The sequence below is a fragment of the Oryctolagus cuniculus genome, chromosome 10 (genome assembly GCF_051225735.1).
Source record: "Oryctolagus cuniculus isolate XC-2025 breed Fujian yellow rabbit chromosome 10, ASM5122573v1, whole genome shotgun sequence".
In the NCBI taxonomy this organism is placed as follows: Eukaryota; Metazoa; Chordata; class Mammalia; order Lagomorpha; family Leporidae; genus Oryctolagus; species Oryctolagus cuniculus.
The window spans coordinates 111167754-111187502 of record NC_142876.1 but is presented as its reverse complement, the minus strand read 5'-3'; the positions used below and the strand labels follow the sequence as shown (position 1 = coordinate 111187502).

Here is a 19749-nt window from a genome sequence, read left to right as displayed (position 1 = left end):
GTAAGAAGCTAAGTTAACTACAAAGTCATGGAAAGGCAAAGTGGAATTTCCCTTAAGTCTCACAGAGCTGAGGAGGCAAACATAATGGCTTGGAGCTCACCAGGAAAAAGGAGCCCTGGAAAGCCATATCCTAGGGACAGGGATGCATCAGGAGGCCACCGGGCTTTACAAAACTGCGAGCAAGCCTCCAGTCAGCTGAGTCCCTGATGGGAGTAAGGTGATCTGCAGCCATTCAGGCAGCCAGCAAGCAACAGGACAGAGCACCTCTGGGGGAAAATAGTATCTATGCCCCAGAGCCTCCGTGACACCACTGTTCAACGTCTGACATCTAACCAAGAATTACAGGCATGGAGTGGGCATCCAGTAGCGGTGAGGACATCAGCATCCCACATCAGAACCCTGGATTAGCTTCCCAGGTCCAGTTCCTGACTCCGGCTTCCTGCCAATGCAGACCCTGAGAGGCAGCAGGGATGGTTCAAGTACTGGGGTTCCTGCCCCACAGGGAAAACCTGGACTGTGTTCCTGGCCCTGATCCCCTCCTAGTCCCAGCCATTGCAGATTTGGAAAGCAAACCCACAGATGGGATTTCTCTGTCTGCATGTTGGCCTATCTTTCTGCTTTTCCAATAAATTAAGGATTTTTTTTTTTAAATCAACTACCAGACATACAAAGGAATGAGACCAAGAGAAATAGAGAAAAAAAAAGCAACAGATACAGACCTGAAGAGAACTCTGAATTAACTGTTCATGGGAAATATGTAACAAAAAGCAGAATATTTCAAGAGACTGAGACTTTTAAGAAAAAAAAAAGGAAAGAAAAAGGAACTTTTAGGATTGAAAAAAATGCAATAACTGAAATGGAGAATTCAATCAATAAGTTTAAGGCAAACTTGATACAATAAAGGAGGATCAGTGACGAGAAGGATCAAAGAATCAACTCAGCACACAGCATGAAGACTGTAGAATTGATGAGAACCAGAAAAGAAGGCACAAGAAATGAGACAGTAATACCTGGAACTGAAACCCAGAGAAGAGCAAAGATAAAATAGGGGAGAGTATTATTTGAGGAGATAATGACTGAGAAATTTCTAAAATTGACAAAAGGATGTCAAACCCCAAGATATGAAACCCAAGAAAATACAGAGAAAGAAAATCTACCTAGGCACACCTTAGTAAAACTGCTAAAAAAGCAAAACCAGAGAAAATCCTAAAAGCAGACAGAGAAAAAAGGAAAACACCTCAAAGGAGCAATAGCAAAATCAACAGCTGCCTTCTTGGGAGAAAAACAGATATCAAGTGAAAAATATAAATCTACCTTCAGTGAGCTGCAAAGATGGGACTGCATCAGCTTCACAAATGAGGGTAAAATAAAAGTATCTTCATACAATTAAAAACAGAGTTGTTGAACAGCAACGTTACATGAGAAGAAATACTAAAAGAAGTTCTACAGTCAGAAGGAAAGGAATCCCAGGGAGATACAGCCAAGTTGTACACCAGAAATGACTCAGAAAACTTGGACAGGAGTGACCAACTTAACCTACCTGACAAATGCAGAGCACCAGCTCCATCGACAGAATCTACATTCATTTTCAGTGCATGAGGAAGCTTTACCAAAATGAATCATTTACTGGGTCATAAATCAAGTTGAAAAAAAGTGTTCAAAGACTTTAGAATATGTTCTCTAATCACAGCAGAATTAAACTAGAAGTCAATTATTTTAAAACGTTAAGTATAAAATTCCCACATGTTTAGAAATTAAGCAATATACTTTAAAATAATCTACAACAGAAAAAATGAAAATTAGAAAAATTTGAACTGAATTATAATGAAAACATACAAGAAAACTTCAAAAGTTGTGGGAAATATAATTAAAGGGTATGTTTTTATGTATTGTTTGAAAGAGAGAGAGAGAGAGAGAAGAAAAAAGGAGGAGGAGGAGGAGGAGAGAGATCTTCCATCCATGGGTTCATGCCCCAGTGGCCACAAAGGCTGAGGCAGGGCCCAGATCAAAACCAGGAGCCTGGAATTCCATCTGGGTCTTCCACGCGGATGGCAGCTTGGGCCATCCTCTGCTGCTGCTTTCCCAGGTGCATTAGCAGGGAGTTGGACTGGAAGCAGAGCAGCTGGTACTGACACAGAGTGCTGGGGTCGCATGCGGGCAGCTTAATTTACGGAGCTAAAGCACCAGCCTCAGATATGGTAATTGTGATGCAGGAAATTTTGAAATACAAACATAAGAAATATCTTTAAAAAGTTCATAAAAATGTGTACTATGAAAAATGAACAAATTTCAAATTTGCTACACCAAAATAACCTTTTAATTTTTCCACAGACTTTTTTGAAGTACATGTATATCAAAACATGTAGGGGGGCCAGTCCTGTGTCACAGCAGATAAAGCTGCCCCTTGCAGCGCCAGCATCCCATATGGGCTCAGGTTCGAGTCCCGGCTGCTTCACTTACGATCCAGCTCTCTGCTATGGCCTAGGAAAGTAGTAAAAGATAGCCCAAGTCCTTGGGCCCCTGCACCCACGTGGGAGACCCAGAAGAAGCTCCTGGCTTTGGATTGGCGCAGCTCCAGCCATTGTGGCCACCTCTGGAGTGAACTAGTGGATGGAAGATTCTCCCTCCCCCCACCTCTCTGTAACTCTGCCTTTTCAAATAAAAAATAAATTTTGAAAAAGAAACCAAGTAGGATATAACTAAAGTTATGTTTATAGAGAAATTTGTAGACTTAAATGAATACACTAGAAAAGAAATAAGGTAGGAAATAATAATTGACTTCTGTTAGCATAAAATTCACTCTAATAGGATAAAAGTCCAGCATGGTCTGGCTCCTGGTGACTTTGCAAAGCTCCATCTTCCTCTCCTTGCATTCATTACTCTCCAGGCATCCTACTTCTCTTAGCTCCTTAAACATCCTGGATTCTTGCCTCATGTAGTTGGCATGTACTGAGCCCGCCGGAGTCCGTTTACATGTTACTTCCTTGGTGGAGCCTTCTCCAGGGCCCAAGTCTAGGTTAGACTCCTGGACACGTACTCTTAAGTTCAAACTCTTTCTTTCATAGCACTCATTACCATCATCAACAAATACTGTGTAATTAATTCAAAAATACTGTTTATCATCCCCCCAGTCTGTTGCTGGCAAGGATGGGAGCTGTCTTGTTCATCACGGTAGCCTCAGGATGTAGCACAGTGCCCAGTGAATAGTAGGTGCTTCCTGGATGCCTGTTTAATGAATGAAAGAATGAACGAAGGGGCATCTAGCTTATCACTTAAGAACTCATTCAGTTTATTCAAAGCTGTTAGCAGATACTCCACTATCGCAGAAGCAAACGCCTCAATATGCCATGCTGTCAGCTGCTGGCATTTGTTTCCATGGCATTTATGATGCAATTTACAACCATTTGTTAATCCACGAAATCTCCCGAAGAATCTTTCCCCTTGATATTCAAGATAAATAATTTCTAACGTTATACTGTTTCCTGTGTACTCCATTTGGGAAAAGACAAAGTGTTTTGTAAACCCGACTTACTTACTAAATCTGTTCTACTTGATACCAGGCGAGGTGCTGCACAAGCGACTCCAGTGATTGCCACTATTAATAACAGTGTATTAGTCTGTGCGGGCTGCTGCAATAGAGGGATGCAGCCTGGGTGGCGTATGAATTGCAGACATTCTGTCTCAGAGCTCTGAGGCCAGGGAGCCCGAGATCAAGGCGCTGGCATGTCTGGTGTCCGGTGAGGTCTTGCTTCCTGGTTCATGGGTGGTGCCTGCTCTCTGCATCCTCACAGGTGAAGGGGCAGTGGAGCACTCTGGGTCCTTTTACAGGGACACTAATCCCATTCTCCAGGCTCCACCCCTCCTAACATGATTGCACTGGGGATTAGGCTTCAACATAAGAGTTTTGGAGGGGCACAAACAGCCCATAACAAACTGTGACAAGTGGGCACATCCCCCACTTCCTACATAGATCTGGCTTCATCACTACTCAGGGCTTACAGGGGGTATCCTGTTTTGCAGCTGAGAAAATCAAGGCACCCCGAGGTGAAGTGTCTTGCCAAGAGCACAGAAGCAGGAAGTGGCAGGGCCAAGGTCGAGCCTTGGTCTGACTCCAAAGCCCAGGCAGGTTCTCAGCACTCGGCCCTGCCCATCTCTCACTTAGAGAGGACTTTCAGGGGACAGCAATGGTGCAAAATCAAACAAGGTGTGTGTGTGTGTGTGTGTGCTGGGGGGACTGGTGTTGCCACCGCATGCGACACCAGCAGTCCATATTGAAGCACGAATTTGAGTCCTGGCTGCTCTGCTTCTTACTCAGCCCCCAGCCGATGTGCCTTGGAGAAGCAGCAGATGATGGCCCGAGCACTTGGGTCCCTGCCGCCCACATGGGAAAACCAGATGGAATTCCAGGCTCCAGGCTTTGGCCTGGCCCAGCACTGGCCACTGGAAACCATTTGGTGCGTGAACCAGAGAATGGGAAATCTCTCTCTGCCTTTCAAATAATAAATCTTTTAAAAAACAGAGGAGGAGAGACATAAAGGCAGAGCGTGGCCCCAATGTGTTCTGAGCTGAGCTTGAACCCAAGCCTTGCCGCATAACCAGCTGTGACTGTGGACGCCTCTCCCCGCTGGGCTCTTCCTCCCAAGATGGGAGTGAGGAGAGTAAGCGGCAGGCTGCAGCACGAGGGCCTGCAGAGGACCCACCACTCAGTCACGGGCTCAGCAAACGGCGGCAATCACTGTCAAGGGATGTTGTAAGCAAACAAAACCCCCTCTATTTCATGGGAATTAGAAATGCACTCACATCCACCTCCACCAGGCCTTCTGAGGACATGCGAGAGAGAAGAGCTATGACAGCGAAGTCAATTTCACTAAAGCAGGTGACAAAGCACCACGGTCACTGACAGTAAAGGCGTCTGATCATCGCCCCTCCCCGACACGCACAAGCTTCTTCCCCTTGGCAGGTGTTGCCCCACTCCAGGTGGAAGACGGGGCCGTGTGAAGGAGGGGCAGAAGCTGTGGGCCCCTGGTGGGACCCTTCAGTAACAGCCCGCCCAGGTGTCTGCGTGCGGGGCGACACACACACCTGCAGGGTGGCAGCAGCACCTGCATTCTGTGGGGTCCGTGTAGCATCCAGGCCCTGTGGGGTGCCAACACCTCCAGGGTTGCATCTTCCTTGTCTCTATGCATTCTCTGGAAAAGCCCCTCCCCCAAGGTTCCTAGCACCACTCTAGGACTTGACATTGCAAGACAACTGTTCACCCTTCCTCAAAGCCAAGTTCTGCCACCAGCTAGCAGTATCCCCCAGCTGCAGGTGTTGTGGGCTCACGAGTGAAATCAATGCAGCTGCTTCCTCTGTTCTGGACCTGCAGTGCCCTAACGGCACACGCCACCCTACTGCCTCCTGATGCCTCCCACGAGTCTCTACTGGGGTCACCATCACAAGTATTTTGTCATGTCCTGGTTATTCAAAGCTCTCTCTGGCATTTTCTTCTCATGGTGCCAGATCCAGCGTTCGCTTAGATGGATCCGCCTGGTGGATTATCCTGACTCACTCTCGGGAGGGAGTGGGGGGAGTTGGTGGGCGCCCCCTTGGCTAATTCACGAAGATCTTTCAGGGGCACACAGATCATCTCCACCCAAAGCATTCCCAAGGCCCAGCTCCCCTTTCTCAGGACTCTCCTCCTGACCTCGCGGGAGCTAAGCACAGCTGCACCTGTAAGGGACACACCCCATGGAGCTTTTGGCACGGTGTCCTCCTCGGACAGCAAGGAGCATGGCAGACAGAGGGAAGAATGCGCACGCATAGAGCTGTGTCCTCTGGGCGAGCCATCAGTCTCTCGGGGCCTCAGCGGCTCTGGGAGTCAGGCGTAGGCCACTCTCAGCATTGCACACAAGGGGTGTGCCGCATGTACCAGGCACACAGGAGGCCCCTGAAACCCCTCCACAACCGGAGAGGAGGAGGCCCGCGCAGCACCCTGCCCCGACTCCCTCTGGGGCCTGATGGCCGGCTCCTCGCCTAACAAGGCCACGAAGCGCGCCCCTGCTCAGCAGACAGCGGGCGCGGAAAACGCCGGGAGTCCGCTTCAGCCCCACTCCAATCTGCCAAGGAGCTCGGGAAGCACTGAGTGCTAATTTGGCCAATTACAGATGACCAATGGCTACCTCAGATCCAGGTAAGAGAGCTGAGGAACAGATGGTTGTCTGTGTTATTAGAGAAATTTGAAATTAGGCAGGTGGTGTCAGGTTTCAAGCCACATGTGGGAATTTTTACAAACGCGGGCCAAGTTCACGGAGAAGAACGAGCAAATTCTTACTTTATCGTGCCCTCTGCTTTCGAAGCCGCCTCATGGAATTGCTGTGAAGACAGTTTATACATCTCCGCGTTCTACAAAGAGGGAAACAGAATTGGTTACCAAGGATTGAAATTTCCCTCTGGCTCCCTCACGGGATGCAACCACATTAGAAATTGACAGATGCTAATTTCTTGACCAGCATCAAAGCAGGCTGGTGATTAATCCACAGCTTGGGTTCCAGCTCCCACCATGGACCGACTGCTGCTACAGAATCCTAGAATAGCAAGGCTGGAAGAACACTAAGCAATCCTCAAGTTCAGGGACTGGCAAACACAGCCCATGAGCAAGATCTGCTCTGTAACTAAAGTCTGCTGGAACCTGGCCGTGCTCACTTCTATCTGTGTTGTTACCTAACTGTGACGATGGCAGTTAGGTAGACGTGGCACAGACTGTATGGGCTACAAAGTCTAAAATATGCATTATCTTTGAATTAAAAACTTGCTGAGAATTCATTCTGGTACAAACCCCACTTCATACATGAACTTGCTGCCCACAGAGGTGAAGGGACGTGCCCAAGTGTCACAGCAAGGGGCAATACCAGGATTCCAACACAACCTGCTGCCCAGTGCAACCACCCTGTCCGTCACACAGCAAAGTGCCACAGGGAGCTTCCAAAGGCATGCACTTGATTCTTCCTATTTGTGAACACCCGCAGAGTGGGGCTGACAGGGAAAGAGAGCCCTGATGTGAGAACAGGAGAGCTGGATTCAAACCTCAGCGCTACCCCTGCATCACTCTGGGTAACTCGTGTAACCCTTTGTGCCCCAGAGGCTCAGGCCCAGCCCTCTCCTCTCCCTGCAAAGTCGCAGTGTCTTCACCGGCTTCTGGAGAAGACGGATACAGACACACCTGCCTGCTGCCTCCTGTTGCACTCCAGCTGGGAGGACCGCAAGGCCCACAAATGGCTAGGCAGTGAGGTGGCAGGGAGCTGAGCCTTGGAGCTCACCCTTACAGGAAGCACTTTCAAGAGGAAGCAGCCCAAGACAGGGTCAGGCAAAGGGTCCCTGTGCAACGCAGGTCCGGCCTCTCCAGTGAAGGTGAGGAATCGTGTAGTTTGCCTGAGGCTAGGTCCTTCGCAGACCCAACCACATTGTTCCTCAAAGCCCCACACAGGAGGGCTGATTATCCCTGTTTTACAGATGAGCACAGGAAAGCTTCCGGCCTCAGTGCCTGCCGTGCCAGCATGGCTCAGCTAGTCCCTGCAGCAAGCCTGCGAGGCGGGGAAGGGATTGTGAGGCCATACAGCTGCCTTCCCTTGCATATCATCAGGCTCAAGCCTGGATTTCTCTCCATCCGCTCTGCACACAGAGAGCTTGGCCAGACCCGAACAAGAGGAGCACACCAAGCCTCAGACAAGAAGTGACAAGCACTCAGAAGCAGAGCCGCACAGGGAACACGTGTCACGGGTGCTCTGGAGCCCCACCCGCCCTCAGGAGGGAAAGGAACTAAGTGTGGGAATCTCCCCTCGGGAAACACAGGGCACCTAAGTCAGGTCTGGGCTGGAACCGGGCCCCACCCCAAACCGAGGATGTTGCCATGGCACTGGAGCCCCAGGGAAGGGCCAACTGGGAGACACCTGTGGAAGGGGCAGCCCCTGAGGGACAGCACCTGGGGCACATGATGAGGAAGCCCTGCAGGTGCAGGGATTCTGCTCTGGGCTGGGCCGGGAGACCAGGGAGGCCTGGAATCCATGCCTGTGCCTTGCACTCTCTTCTGCTGCCAGTGAGCCTGGGCAATCACCTCACCTGTCCTCGCTCAAGACAAACCATGGCTCCCGCAACAGCTCTAAGTGAGGAACATCAGCTGGGACGTGCCACTGCTCCCAGCACTCAGCAGGCAGGAGGCAAACAGGGGTTTTCCTGCCGCCCCACAGCCAGGCCTGCCCTGACAGCTGCTGGTCTGCACTGACTCCAGGATGCCCGACACAGGCTCCAGTTTCCTCTCTGGAACCCTCACGTTCAAACCAGGAGATCAGGACCTTCCATCACATGGTTCACTGCTCACCAGCATCAACTGTCCTGGACAAGGGGCTCAGGGACACGGAGACTAACCAAGCCCAGCCTCCCCTCCTCCATGCGGGTGACCCTGGGGGACACCCCTGACAGGGATCTCTCTGGCTTTGCTGAGCCTCCCACTCACGGGCCTTTCACCAGGAAATAGCAGGGACCACACACTCACATTTGCATTTTCACTTTGGCACATGCTGGCTGTGGTCTTTGGGTATGGCCTATGCTTGAGCTAAGCCCTACTGCCTTTTTAAAATATTTATTCATTTATTTTGATAATGGAGAAAGAAGCAGAGACAGAGGGATCTTCCATCTGCTGGCTCAGTCCTCTGACAACCACAATGGCCGGGGTTGGGCCAGGCCAAAGCCAGGAGTTTCATCCAGGACTCCCACATGGGTGGCAGGGGCCAGACATTTGGGCCATCTTCCGCTGCTTTTCCCAGGCCATTAGCAGGGAGCTGGATCAGAAGTGGAGCAGCCAGGACATGAATCAGCATCCATACAGGATGCTGGCATTGCAGGTGCTAGCTTTACCTATGCTACAGTGCCAGTCTCCTTATCGTCTTTATTCCAAGACAGGGCATCACCTACCAATGGCCACTATGATTGTATCACTGAGATTTCTGAAGCTAAAATATGCCTTATCCTAAGCTCCCCACACTATTCTTGTCTGTTTCCTTTCCCATAAGACAACCACATGGCACACACCTGTCCTTTGGGCCAAACTTCTCTCTTCCTGTAGCTGTGCCCACAGGGCTCCTCAGTGCCTTCTAGCTATAACCACCTGCTGATGTCCTTCAAAGGGAGACTCCATGGCCCAGACGGGCCAGCATGCTGCTGGTTGCAAGGAGCCTTTGCTCTGGATCCTGCACCACCAAACACAGCCTGACCCCGGGTGAACTTGGTGAGCAATTGAGGTAGAGTTGGGCTCAGAACAAAGATGTGGTCAACTAGATTTGTCACAGGAAGTACCCACAGGCCAAGCAGTGGTTGAGATTACCCCACTGTAGCTTCCTCTATTGTTTCTCGAAATGACTCAGTGAAGTTCTGGGCCCATCCTGATCGCCCACCCTCTGTGTCATCTGCCTGAGCAGACCCTCTAGGACAGATGTCGTCACGACCACTGCTCCCTCGGCACATGAAGGTTACTACAACCTGGTCCCAGGCTACAATCTGGGCGTGCCAAGCCCGCTTCCTGGGTTCACAAGCCCTCTCAACCACCAGGCCTTGCTGAAGCTGCTGGAGCAGAACCAGAGCTCCTCCCCCTTCAGGGAAGAGGGCACTCTGAGGACTCCTCAATGAAACCATCACCAAGGGGCTTCTAGAAGGATCAGGCACCACCAACATTCACACTGAGAACTCAGGAAGTGTCAGGGGATGCCAAGATCAACGCAGCCTGCTCTGTGGCCTCATGGAGCACTCTGATGACATGATGTCACGGTGACATGGACACCCAGCAGTCGTCAGTGTTTGGAACACCTAAAGACAGGCTGGCAGGAGCTGTGGTCAGATTGACTTCTTGGTAGCTGATACCTGTACCAAGGCCTAACATTTTTCTTTAACATGACACAATATCCTCGAAAAATTAATACTTAGGTATTTTCTTTTAAAGCAGAGAAAGGACAGAGGACATTTGGAGAACGTCTGGGCCTGGCCCTCCCCCTCCTCCTCTGTGTGGGCCTGTTAGCGTGGGTGTGAGCTCACATACATGCCCCCTACTTCCCGCCCCTCAGCAGACACAATGTCCTGCGCTTCATCGCTGCACACACTCCTCAGACACCTCCTCTGTTTTCCCACTCAGCAGTGTACAGATGAACACCCTGTGACTCACTCACACAGTTCTTTACCAACGCAGACTGGGCTGTTCTCAGTCTTGTGCTATGATAAACAATGCTGAGAGGAACATCTTAGCATCCCGAACCTTGTACATGGGTGAGTACATCTGTAGAGAACATTCTGGAAGTGAAGTTTTTGGATCAAAGGCTGTAACAATTTTAATGACTTTCAAAAGATGACCAGAATGAGTCTAATGAGGGGCAGGCCTTGTGAAGGGAGGCAGCAGCAGGTGGCAGTCCGAGGGGCAGAGACGGCTGCGTAAAAGAGCCACAGTGGCTGCTGCAGTGGAAGCTCAGGGACAGGGGCACAGGGAGGGGCAGTGGGCTGCAGAGGCCCCAGCTGTGGCTCAAAGCCTAGACCTTCATTTTTAACCAAGGGAATGGCAAGGTAGATTTATGGTTTATTTACTTATTTATTTGCAAGTTATATGGGCAGAAGCACAGAGACAGAGCTCCCATCCACTAGTTCCTTCCCCAAATGCCTCCAACAGCTGGGCCACCCCAAAGCCAGAAGCTCGAAACTCCATCCAGGACTCTCGCATGGGTATAAGGAACACAACCCTGCTTACTTGAGAGATCACTGCTGGCTTCCAGGGTCCGCGCTGGCAGGAAGGTGGAGTGAGGTATGGGGTCAGAGATCCAAGCCAGGTTCTGGACATGAGATGGAGGTGTCCCAGGTACACAGAAATGGGACAAAGGGGCCCTACCTAACCAGAACCTTATCAAGTCTAAAAACCTGCCCTAGACTTATGTTTTAAAAAGAACATTCTGGAAGCTGTGTGGACAATGGAGTCCAGTTCTCCCCAGCTAGGCCATTAGTACTGGAACCCTACACCTTGGTGCCTGGGGAGGCGTGGTCTTGCACCCATGGAGGAGCCAGGTTACCCATCTCTACGTTGCTGGGAAGTCTTTCTGAGGCCAACTGTACTGAATCCGCACACATTAATTAGCACCCAATGATCGTGAGTTATATTTCTGGGTGATTTTCCTTCCTATTAGAGGCTTCGGCTTCCCAATTCTGAAAAGTCTCTTTCTATGCCCTATAAACAGCTGTCCCTCCCCCACCTCCTCCAGCTGCTCCGCATCTGAAAGCAGAAGACCTGATCTCCATTAATTAAATCTGCCATTAAAAATTAAATAACGTGAGTAAGAAGGTGTGAGTGTTATCTCTATGGGTTTCAAAAGTCACAGTGTTTCTTCAATTACTTCCCGAGCAGTTTTCATATTTCATACCGTCTGATTTCTCCAAGGGCCTGGATTTGCGAGATCAAAAGAGAGTGTGAGGGTGAGGGAAGACGGTGAGGAGGCTGGGAGGAGAGGACGGCGAAACGTGCTGCGGGCAGCTGCTCCCTCTCAGGGCCGCGATCTGGGATGCAGAGTGGATGGGGGGCCCCGGGGAACTGAGGGCTGTGGAGCGAGGCGGGGCCCACACCCCCAGGTATGTGCAGCCCCTGGTGTAGACAAGAGGGTTTAATCCAGAGGCCTGGAGGACAGCACCTTTGGGGCCGGAGCCCTGAAAGACAGCCGAGTAAAGGGCCCTCGTTAGCAGTCTCCATGTGAACAGGCCTGATCTGTGCCACAGGGGATAGAGAGTCTAAGAGGGACTGATGTCTAACAGAGAAGACAGACTGAAGTCCAAGGAGCACCCTCGAACAATGGAGAGGAACGCAGGGCAGAGGGGAGGCGTGCAGGATGCAGCTTTGATCTGTCTGCGCTTGGAGTGGGACCTGCCCCACACCCCGCCCCAGGGTGTAAGCAGGGGCAAGGGTTGAGACCTGTGTGTGTGTCCTCGGTTGCGAGAATAATGACAGACCCTCCTCTGCACAGTTCTGTGGGGACGAATGAGATAAGGTGTGTGAAACGCTTAGAGCAGCGCCTGACGCAGAGTAAACACTCAGCACATGTTTGAAGAACTTAACAAACATCGGCTCCGATGCGTATTAACCAACAAGGTATTCTATGGATTTGGAAGGGATCTGAGGGCACTGGGAGAGTGAAGGCAGGCCCCTAGGGGATGTGAATTCCACAGAGGTGGGGCTTCTGCCCTCTTTTGTTCACTTATCTGTCCCCAGAGCCTGTAAGAGCACATGGCACCGAGCAGGCCTTCAATGGAAAGTTGTTTGAGTAAATGGAAGTGGAGGTACGAGCCACTAGAGAAGTTCCAGAGAGGATGATTAGGATGTAGCCATTTGCGTAATCAATGGAGAAAGTTTGCTGGGCTCCTGCCCGGGCCAGGCCCTACACACGGGAAGCTGGGTAGAATCGAGCTGGAGCAGCCCGGGGTGTGCCAGGGCAGAGACTGACGACAGGGCTCAAAGAGGCTGCAGGGATTCATTGAGTCAGCAACCGGGAGCCTTTTACTACCTGCTTCAGGAAGACGTGGGAACACAGCCAGGACACGGACTGCTCGGTGCCCTGCGGGAGCGTGTTTGGAACAGGAAGCCGACAAGGAAACATCCACTCATGGGGTTCAACTGCCCTCCCCGGCCAGACTTCCCGGCAGGCCGACTCCTGGAATGCTGGAGCAACCTTTCCCCTATAACTGCCGAACAGACTGAGGTTCTCATGCGGGGAGTCACGACTTCAAACAACAGAGCAGAACTCAAAGCCAGGCCTCTCAGTTTCCACCCGACGCCGGCCCTTAGCTCCCTCAGAACTGCAGCTGTGTGGACAGGGCACGGTACGGATGCAGGGCTGCATGCGGGCAAATGGATTCCTGGGGCAGGGGAGAGTCCCAGCAACATGAGTGCAGGCTGGAGGGGGGCCAAGGCTGAGGGATCAAGCAAATCCCAGGAATCTGAGCGGAACAGACTGAAGACAGGAGACCCTCGTGCCAGGGTGCTGTCAGCGTGCCCCAGTGCTGGTCACTGAGAGACTTGGAACTCACCAGCCTAATTATCAAAGCTTGTCAAAGCTCACAGGAACACTGGATTGTAAGGGAAGTGGAGAAAATGACCATATTCAGGCTTTGGAGAGTCTCTGATGTGAAAACAGTAAAAACACAAATGAGAAAGGAACGTTAAGTCTTCAAAAGGTCCAAGTCATGAGTATAAAGAAAGAGAGCTCAGGACGCCTAGTCAGCGGCACGGCCAACAAGTGAACGAAAAGTGTGATTCTGTTAAGTGGCAACGCGGCTGGTTCTTGGCAAACGTGGGCAACTCGCCAGTTACGTTCTACTCCACTGCAGCCCTAAGACAGGGACCCCTTTTTCCTGTCTTGCTCTTCAGTTACCCAAAAATAGGGTGCAAAGACTAAAGTCACCAGGGACCCCCTGTCCCCCAGGATGACTCCCTCCCCCAAGTCACGTGGCACCTGACGCCTGCTTTTCTCCTCCCCTCTCCCCCACATTCTGCTTTCCTGCATTCAGCTCCTGCTCTGAGAGACCTCCTGATCTCAGCCCCTTCCTAGTCCTCTGTGCAGCCCTTTGATGCGGTGGTTAAGTTGCACCTCCTACTGCAGCACCTGAGTTCAGGTTCCAGCCCCACTTCCAATTCCAGCATCCTGTTAACGTGCATTCCAGGAGGCCGCAGGCGATGAGTCAAATGCTCGGGTCCACGCCAGGGTGCAGACCCAGTCTCCTGGCTTCAGGCTGGCCCAGGCCCAATGTTGCAAGCGTTTGTGGAATAAGCCAGATGATGGAAGATTCATTCTCTCTCTCTTTTTGAAATACATTGAAAAATTTGTTTCAAAAAGATAATTTTGCTTCTTTTTGAATAGTATGAGCCCTACCTTGGACCCCTCCCTGCTCAGACCTGAAATTCTCGCCCCCCCCCTTCCCCCGGCACTGGTACAACTGCCACCCGAACCTCCAACATGCAGACTACGCAGATATCCTGCCTTCTCTGGGGGCTTCTGGCGTAGGAGCTGACAGAGACAGTCCAGGATCTGCCCTCAGCAGACCCCAGGGCAGCCAGGAGCAAACTCAGGCTCCCGGCTCAGCTTAGTCATCCATGCCGCTTAGAATCTTGCAGCTCAAGGCTGGCTTCCTTGTCCACCCTCTCTGTGAGCTATCCCATTCCTTACCTGTTGCCTGTCTGGAATTCTGACTGCCGGCAGGTGGCCGTGTCCTGCTTGAGAGACAACAGAGGCCTCCACTGGGCATGCACACTCACAGTGGTTTTCTCCAGTACCACCTGTGCCTCTGCCTACACCCTTGACCCTTACACCCCTGGGAAGGGATGCCCACCATCCACCTGGGCTCCAGAATCCACCTGTGACTGTGAGAGGGATGACTCCCTCTCCCAGCTGTGTGTCTTCACTGGCCCAGTGGGAAAAGCCTTTAGGGGCGCTCTGAGGATGCAATACATAACGGCCACGAGCATGCTGAGATGCTGCCGGGCACAGCACTGTTCACTGGGCTCTTTCCTTCAGTCCACAAGTGTCTCCTGAGTGCTTGTGATCTACCAAGCCCTATTACACAAGCAGCGACCGAGGCGGTAAGCACGTGAAGCCCCTGCCTTCGCAGGGCTAACAGTCTGGACAGGAAAAAGCAAGATAATGGCCACCCCCTTTTTTTTCTTCTTTTTTTGACAGGCAGAGTGGACAGTGAGAGAGAGACAGACAGAAAGGTCTTCCTTTTCCGTTGGTTCACCCTCCAATGGCTGCTGCGGCCGGCGCGCTGTGGCTGGCGCACCGTGCTGATCCGAAGCCAGGAGCCAGGTGCTTCCTCCTGGTCTCCCATGGGGTGCAGGGCCCAAGCACTTGGGCCATCCTCCACTGCACTCCTAGGCCACAGCAGAGAGCTGGACTGGAAGAGGAGTAACCGGGACAAGAATCTGGCGCCCCGACCGGGACTAGAACCCGGTGTGCCGGCGCCGCAGGCGGAGGATTAGCCTAGTGAGCCGCAGCACCGGCCGAGAACGACCATCTGACTCAGGAATAAGTGCCGTGAAGGAACACGGCAGCTCAAGGAGATAAAGAGCTACAAGACTGTATGTCACGGGGGCTGTATTTTAAGTACATCACCAGGGGAGGCCGCTCTGCTGGGGTGACACTGGGCAGAGACCCGACCGTGAGGAAGAGAACCAAGTGAAGACTGGGGTAGGGCCAGAGGTGGAGCTGGCAACATGAGGACACGTGGCAGCTGTCCAAGGAGGAAAACAGACACCGTCCCTGACTGCACCCAGGCACAGCCTGTTCCAGGCATGGTAGGAAGCTACCAGGGGTCCGAGCGGGCAAAGACATCATCTGGTTTCCATCGTGGAAGGGTCGCTGGCTGCTGTGTAAGAGTCTACCGGGAGGAGGGAGCAGATGCCACCGGGCCATCTGGAGGCTACGACATCACCTAGGTGACAGATGGCCAGGTCACTTACTGGACTCCTATGGAGGAGAAACACACCAATACCTCATTCTTGGGCCTACAGAGGGAGAGCTGTGTAGGAGGCAATGGGCAGCAGAGCCATGAAGGCTGCCGGGGACGTGAGTGAGGGGCTCACGCGTCTCACACACACGATTCACAGCTTCTCAGTCTCAGCTGAATGTGGAAACCATCGCTGGCCCCCACTGACCGTGCTCCATCAAGGACTGGATCCCAGTCCCAGTTCCTCATTCCCTCTACCAGATACTCTCTTTCTAGAACTCCCCTTCTCTTACAAGCCCTCATCTTCTGGTCCTCTCATTATGTCTCTGCTTCTTGCAGTTCCCGTGCTGGTGAATAAAATCACTGCTCATCCAATTCCTGGACAGTTACCTGTCAATTATCATTGCTTCCTGCCCCGCGGGCCCCCATATCAAACCGGCAACCAAATGTGGAGAACTCTGCCTCCTGCTCGTCTCCTGACTCCTTCCCTTTCTCCCTACCATCACTACTCTCACTCTGTCAATCTTCATTATCGCACTGGGGGGTGATTTCAGAGACACACCTCACACATATCCCATCATGGTCCCCTTGCTGCTACTTCTTTGGTTTATCTTCCACACTGCTGTCAGAACAATCCTTAAACACAGCTCTCAGCTGAAAACTTTCAAAGTTCCATTGCCTGCAGAGCAGCACTCAAGACGCTCCCTTTCAACTCTGGCCCTTCTAGTAAGTGACCTTGGACTGTCCCTGGAGGCTCTGCATTTACCTGCCAATGCCTTGCCATTTTCCAGGCTTCCATAATGTCTTATTTATGTTTTTAAAGATTTATTGATTTATTAGAAAGTCAAAGTTACAGAGAGAGAGAGAAGGAGAGGCAGAGAGAGAGAGGTCTTCCATCCGCTGGGTCACTCCCCAAATGACCAAAATGGCTGGAGCTGGGCTGATCCAAAGCCAGGAGTCAGGGGCTTCCCCTGAGTCTCCCATGCGGGTGCAGGGGCCAAAGGACTCGGGCCATTTTCCACTGCTTTTCCAGGCCACAGCAGAGAGCTGGATGGGAAGTGGAGCAGCTGGGACTTGAACCGGTGCCCATATGGGATGCTGGCACTGAAGGTGGCAGCTTTACTTGCTACATCACAGTGCCAGCTCCCATAATATTTTATTTTTTAATGTGTATTTATTTCCTCTGTGTATTACAGAGAGAGAGAGAGAGAAGAGAGACAGAGAGATTGATCGTCCATCTATTGGTTCACTCCCTAAATGGATGCAACAGCCAGGACTGGGCCAAAGTCAGGATCCTGAAACTCTATCTGGACCAAGCACATGAGTGGCATGGGCCTGAGTACTTGACCATCTGCGGCTGCTTTCCCAGGTGGCTTAGCAGGGAGCTGGGTCAGAAGTGCAGTAGCTGGGATCCAGGCTGGTGCTCAACTGGGCTGCTGGCACTTTCAGGCAGTTTAACCTGAGCACCACGACACCAGCCTCTCCTGAACGTCTTAGATATGGCTTCTCCGCTCATTCTCCCTGCTCGCCTGAGAAAATCCTATTTGTGCTCTGAAGAGCCCACAGCAACATCCTGTCTACTAGACAGCGTCACTCCTCTCACTCCTCTTCCAGGAAGCGCTCCTCGGGCCCCTCCTGGCACTCTGGACTGGGACACACTTTGGGCAGCAGTGCCACAGTCATCTGTGATCATATGCTCATACGCCTGTACCCCCGGCTTAGACTGGGAACTGTGGCGCTCGGGGTCAGTTGTATGCCTGCCTCAGGAGAGCCTGGGCAAATCCTAGACTTGATTGACACACACTTGAAGAATGAATTCAGGCTCTGTGACTCCACTCACTCCAGGTCTGACACATTTTTGGACTGGCCTGAGGTGGTCTGTATTCCTTCCCTGGTGTGTCACCAGCCTTGATCCAGCCTCCTTGAATCTGCAGGAGCAGCCTCAAACACACCTGGTCACGTCCTGCTCAGCTCACGCCCTTCCCCCCAGCCTCCCAGGGCATCCCATCCTTCCGGTTCCAGGCTCCCCTTATCCACAAGACAGCTAGTTTAGGTCCTATTTATGTGTTTTAAATAATTTTTGTTTATTTTCATTTTACTTGAAAGGCAGAGAGACGGGGGGAGAAGGGAGGGGGAAGAGGGATGGGGAGAGTGAGAGAGAGCCCTCCCATCCGCTGGTTCACTTCCCAAATGCCCACTACAGCCAAGGCCGGGCCAGGCTGAAGCCAGGAACCAGGAACTCCATCTAGGTCTCCTATGTACTTGAGCCATCATCCCAGGATGCATTAGTATGAAGCTGGATCAGAAGCAGAGGAGCCAGAACTTGAACCAGGTACCCCAATATAGGATGTGGGTGCCCAAAGCAGCATCTTAACCGGTGTGCCAAACACTCAGTCCTGTCTGTCCTATTTCTTAACACACCTGTTGGCTGCTATCTAAACCTTACTAAGGTGTGAACTGTTAATTAAGGTGTTAGAGACAGTGGCCTTAGGTGTGACCCTCCTAGAAGTGTTTGCATTTGTGAAAAGGCAGAGATGAGAGACCCCTCTGGGCCACTCTCTCTGTCTTGGTGGCATGATGAAGAGTGTCAGGCTTGGGGCTGAGTGTTTTGAACCACACCCCTTTGGGATTGCGGCTGGGTCTCCTAGCAATTCTGTCACTTCTGAGTTGTGTCTATGGCAGGGATCTACTATTCTTTCCTTATAGAGAAGTGAAAAAAACAGAGTCTTGGGGGCATATCTGCATACATACATACATACATATGTGTGTGTTTGTGTGTGTGTGTGCCCAAACATACTTTGCATATAGCAGAAGCAAGAGATAAGTCAAAGCTGTGTTAATTAGTTAACAGCCACAGTTAACAATTTTGATTTACACTGAATACTGAACATTCACTATCAAGTCTTTGGGAGAGTGCTGACTTTCACCCTAAAGCTACTTCTCCTTGTGTCTGAGACATGTGCCTGGGTAATAAAGGGCCTTGGGGCCAGCACTGGAGTGTAGCAGGTTAAATTGCCACCCGCAACACAGGCATCCTATGTGAGTGCTGGTTCGTGTCCTAGCTGCTCCACTTCCAACCCAGCTCTCTGCTAACGTGCCTGGGAAAGCAGTGGAAGATGGCCACCAACTCGGAAGATCCAGACGGAAGCTCCTGGCTTTGGCCTGGCCGAGCCCTGGCCATTGTACCCATTTGGGGAGTAAACCAGTGGATGGAAGATCTGTGTGTATGTGTGTGTGTGTGTGTGTGTGTAATTCTCCCTCTCTCTTTGTAACTATGCCTTTCAAATAAATAACTAATAAATCATTTTTAAATAACTTGAGAGGGAACCTTTAAAAATATTTGTTTATAATTTTTTTTATTTATTTGAAAGGCAGAGTTACAGAGAGAGAGAGAGAGAGAGAGAAATGGAGAGAGATCTTCCATCTGCTGGTTCACTCCCCAAATGGCTACAACGGCCAGGGCTGAGCCAGGCCAAAGCCAGGAGCCATGAGTTCCATCCAGGTGTCTCACATGGGTGCAGGTACCCGAGGACTTGGACCATCTTCTACTGCCTTCCCAGGTGTGTTAGCAGGGAACTGGATTGAAAGTGGAATAGCTGGCACTCAAATTGGTACCTATACGGGATGCCAGTGTATGTTACAATGCTGGCCCCTAAGTAAATCTTTTTAAAAAAAGAAACAAAAGGCTATGCCTTTGTTGTACTTGGGCAATATACTGGGGTGCTCTGGGCTGCCAAGGACTGACAACACATGACACAAGGACACACACATAGGGTGCTGTAGCCTGTGGTTTCCTGGAAAGGACACACAGCCACGAGAGCCTACTGAGGCAGCGCAAGGCTGACAGAACACGCGGCTCCCCACACAAGCCGAGTGTTTGCAAGAGAAGGGACCGATCAGGGTGCAAGGGCAGCTCCATGGCACCGTCTTCAAGGGAGAGTCTAGTGCCTGAAGGAAGGGCTAGTGTTTCAGTGTGTCAAGGAAGGAACTAGAAAAAGTGAACTCACATGAGTGGGATTATTTAACAAAACTTCACAGAAGAAGTACTTGATGAACAGTTAAGGGCAAAAAGATCAAAGTCCTATTGAAAATATCCTATGGTCTGTGAAGGGTCAATCTTACCTGACCCAGACTCAGGGCCTGCAGAATGGGATGGAACTCCTAAGAACCAGCCTGGGGCCAGGAAGGAGGTGTTAAGGCAGAAAGGAAAGCAAGACCCTTTCCACGGCTGTGAAGTATAGACCAGCATTTAGCCCA

General features: G+C 51.2%; 1 protein-coding gene across 4 annotated transcripts in view; it reads right to left on the bottom strand.

Moving 5' to 3' along the window:
* CHCHD6 (coiled-coil-helix-coiled-coil-helix domain containing 6) overlaps nt 1-19749 on the bottom strand; it is a 250521-nt gene that overhangs the window by 39975 nt on the left and 190797 nt on the right. For 3 of the 4 annotated variants that reach the window (XM_008260313.5, XM_002713078.6, XM_089305595.1), the window contains one exon: nt 6314-6384. The exons of the other annotated variant lie outside the window; for it this stretch is intronic. In XM_008260313.5, coding sequence (XP_008258535.2) covers nt 6314-6384 — 71 coding nt within the window. The remainder of the gene's footprint in view (nt 1-6313; nt 6385-19749) is intronic. 4 annotated transcript variants of the gene reach the window in all.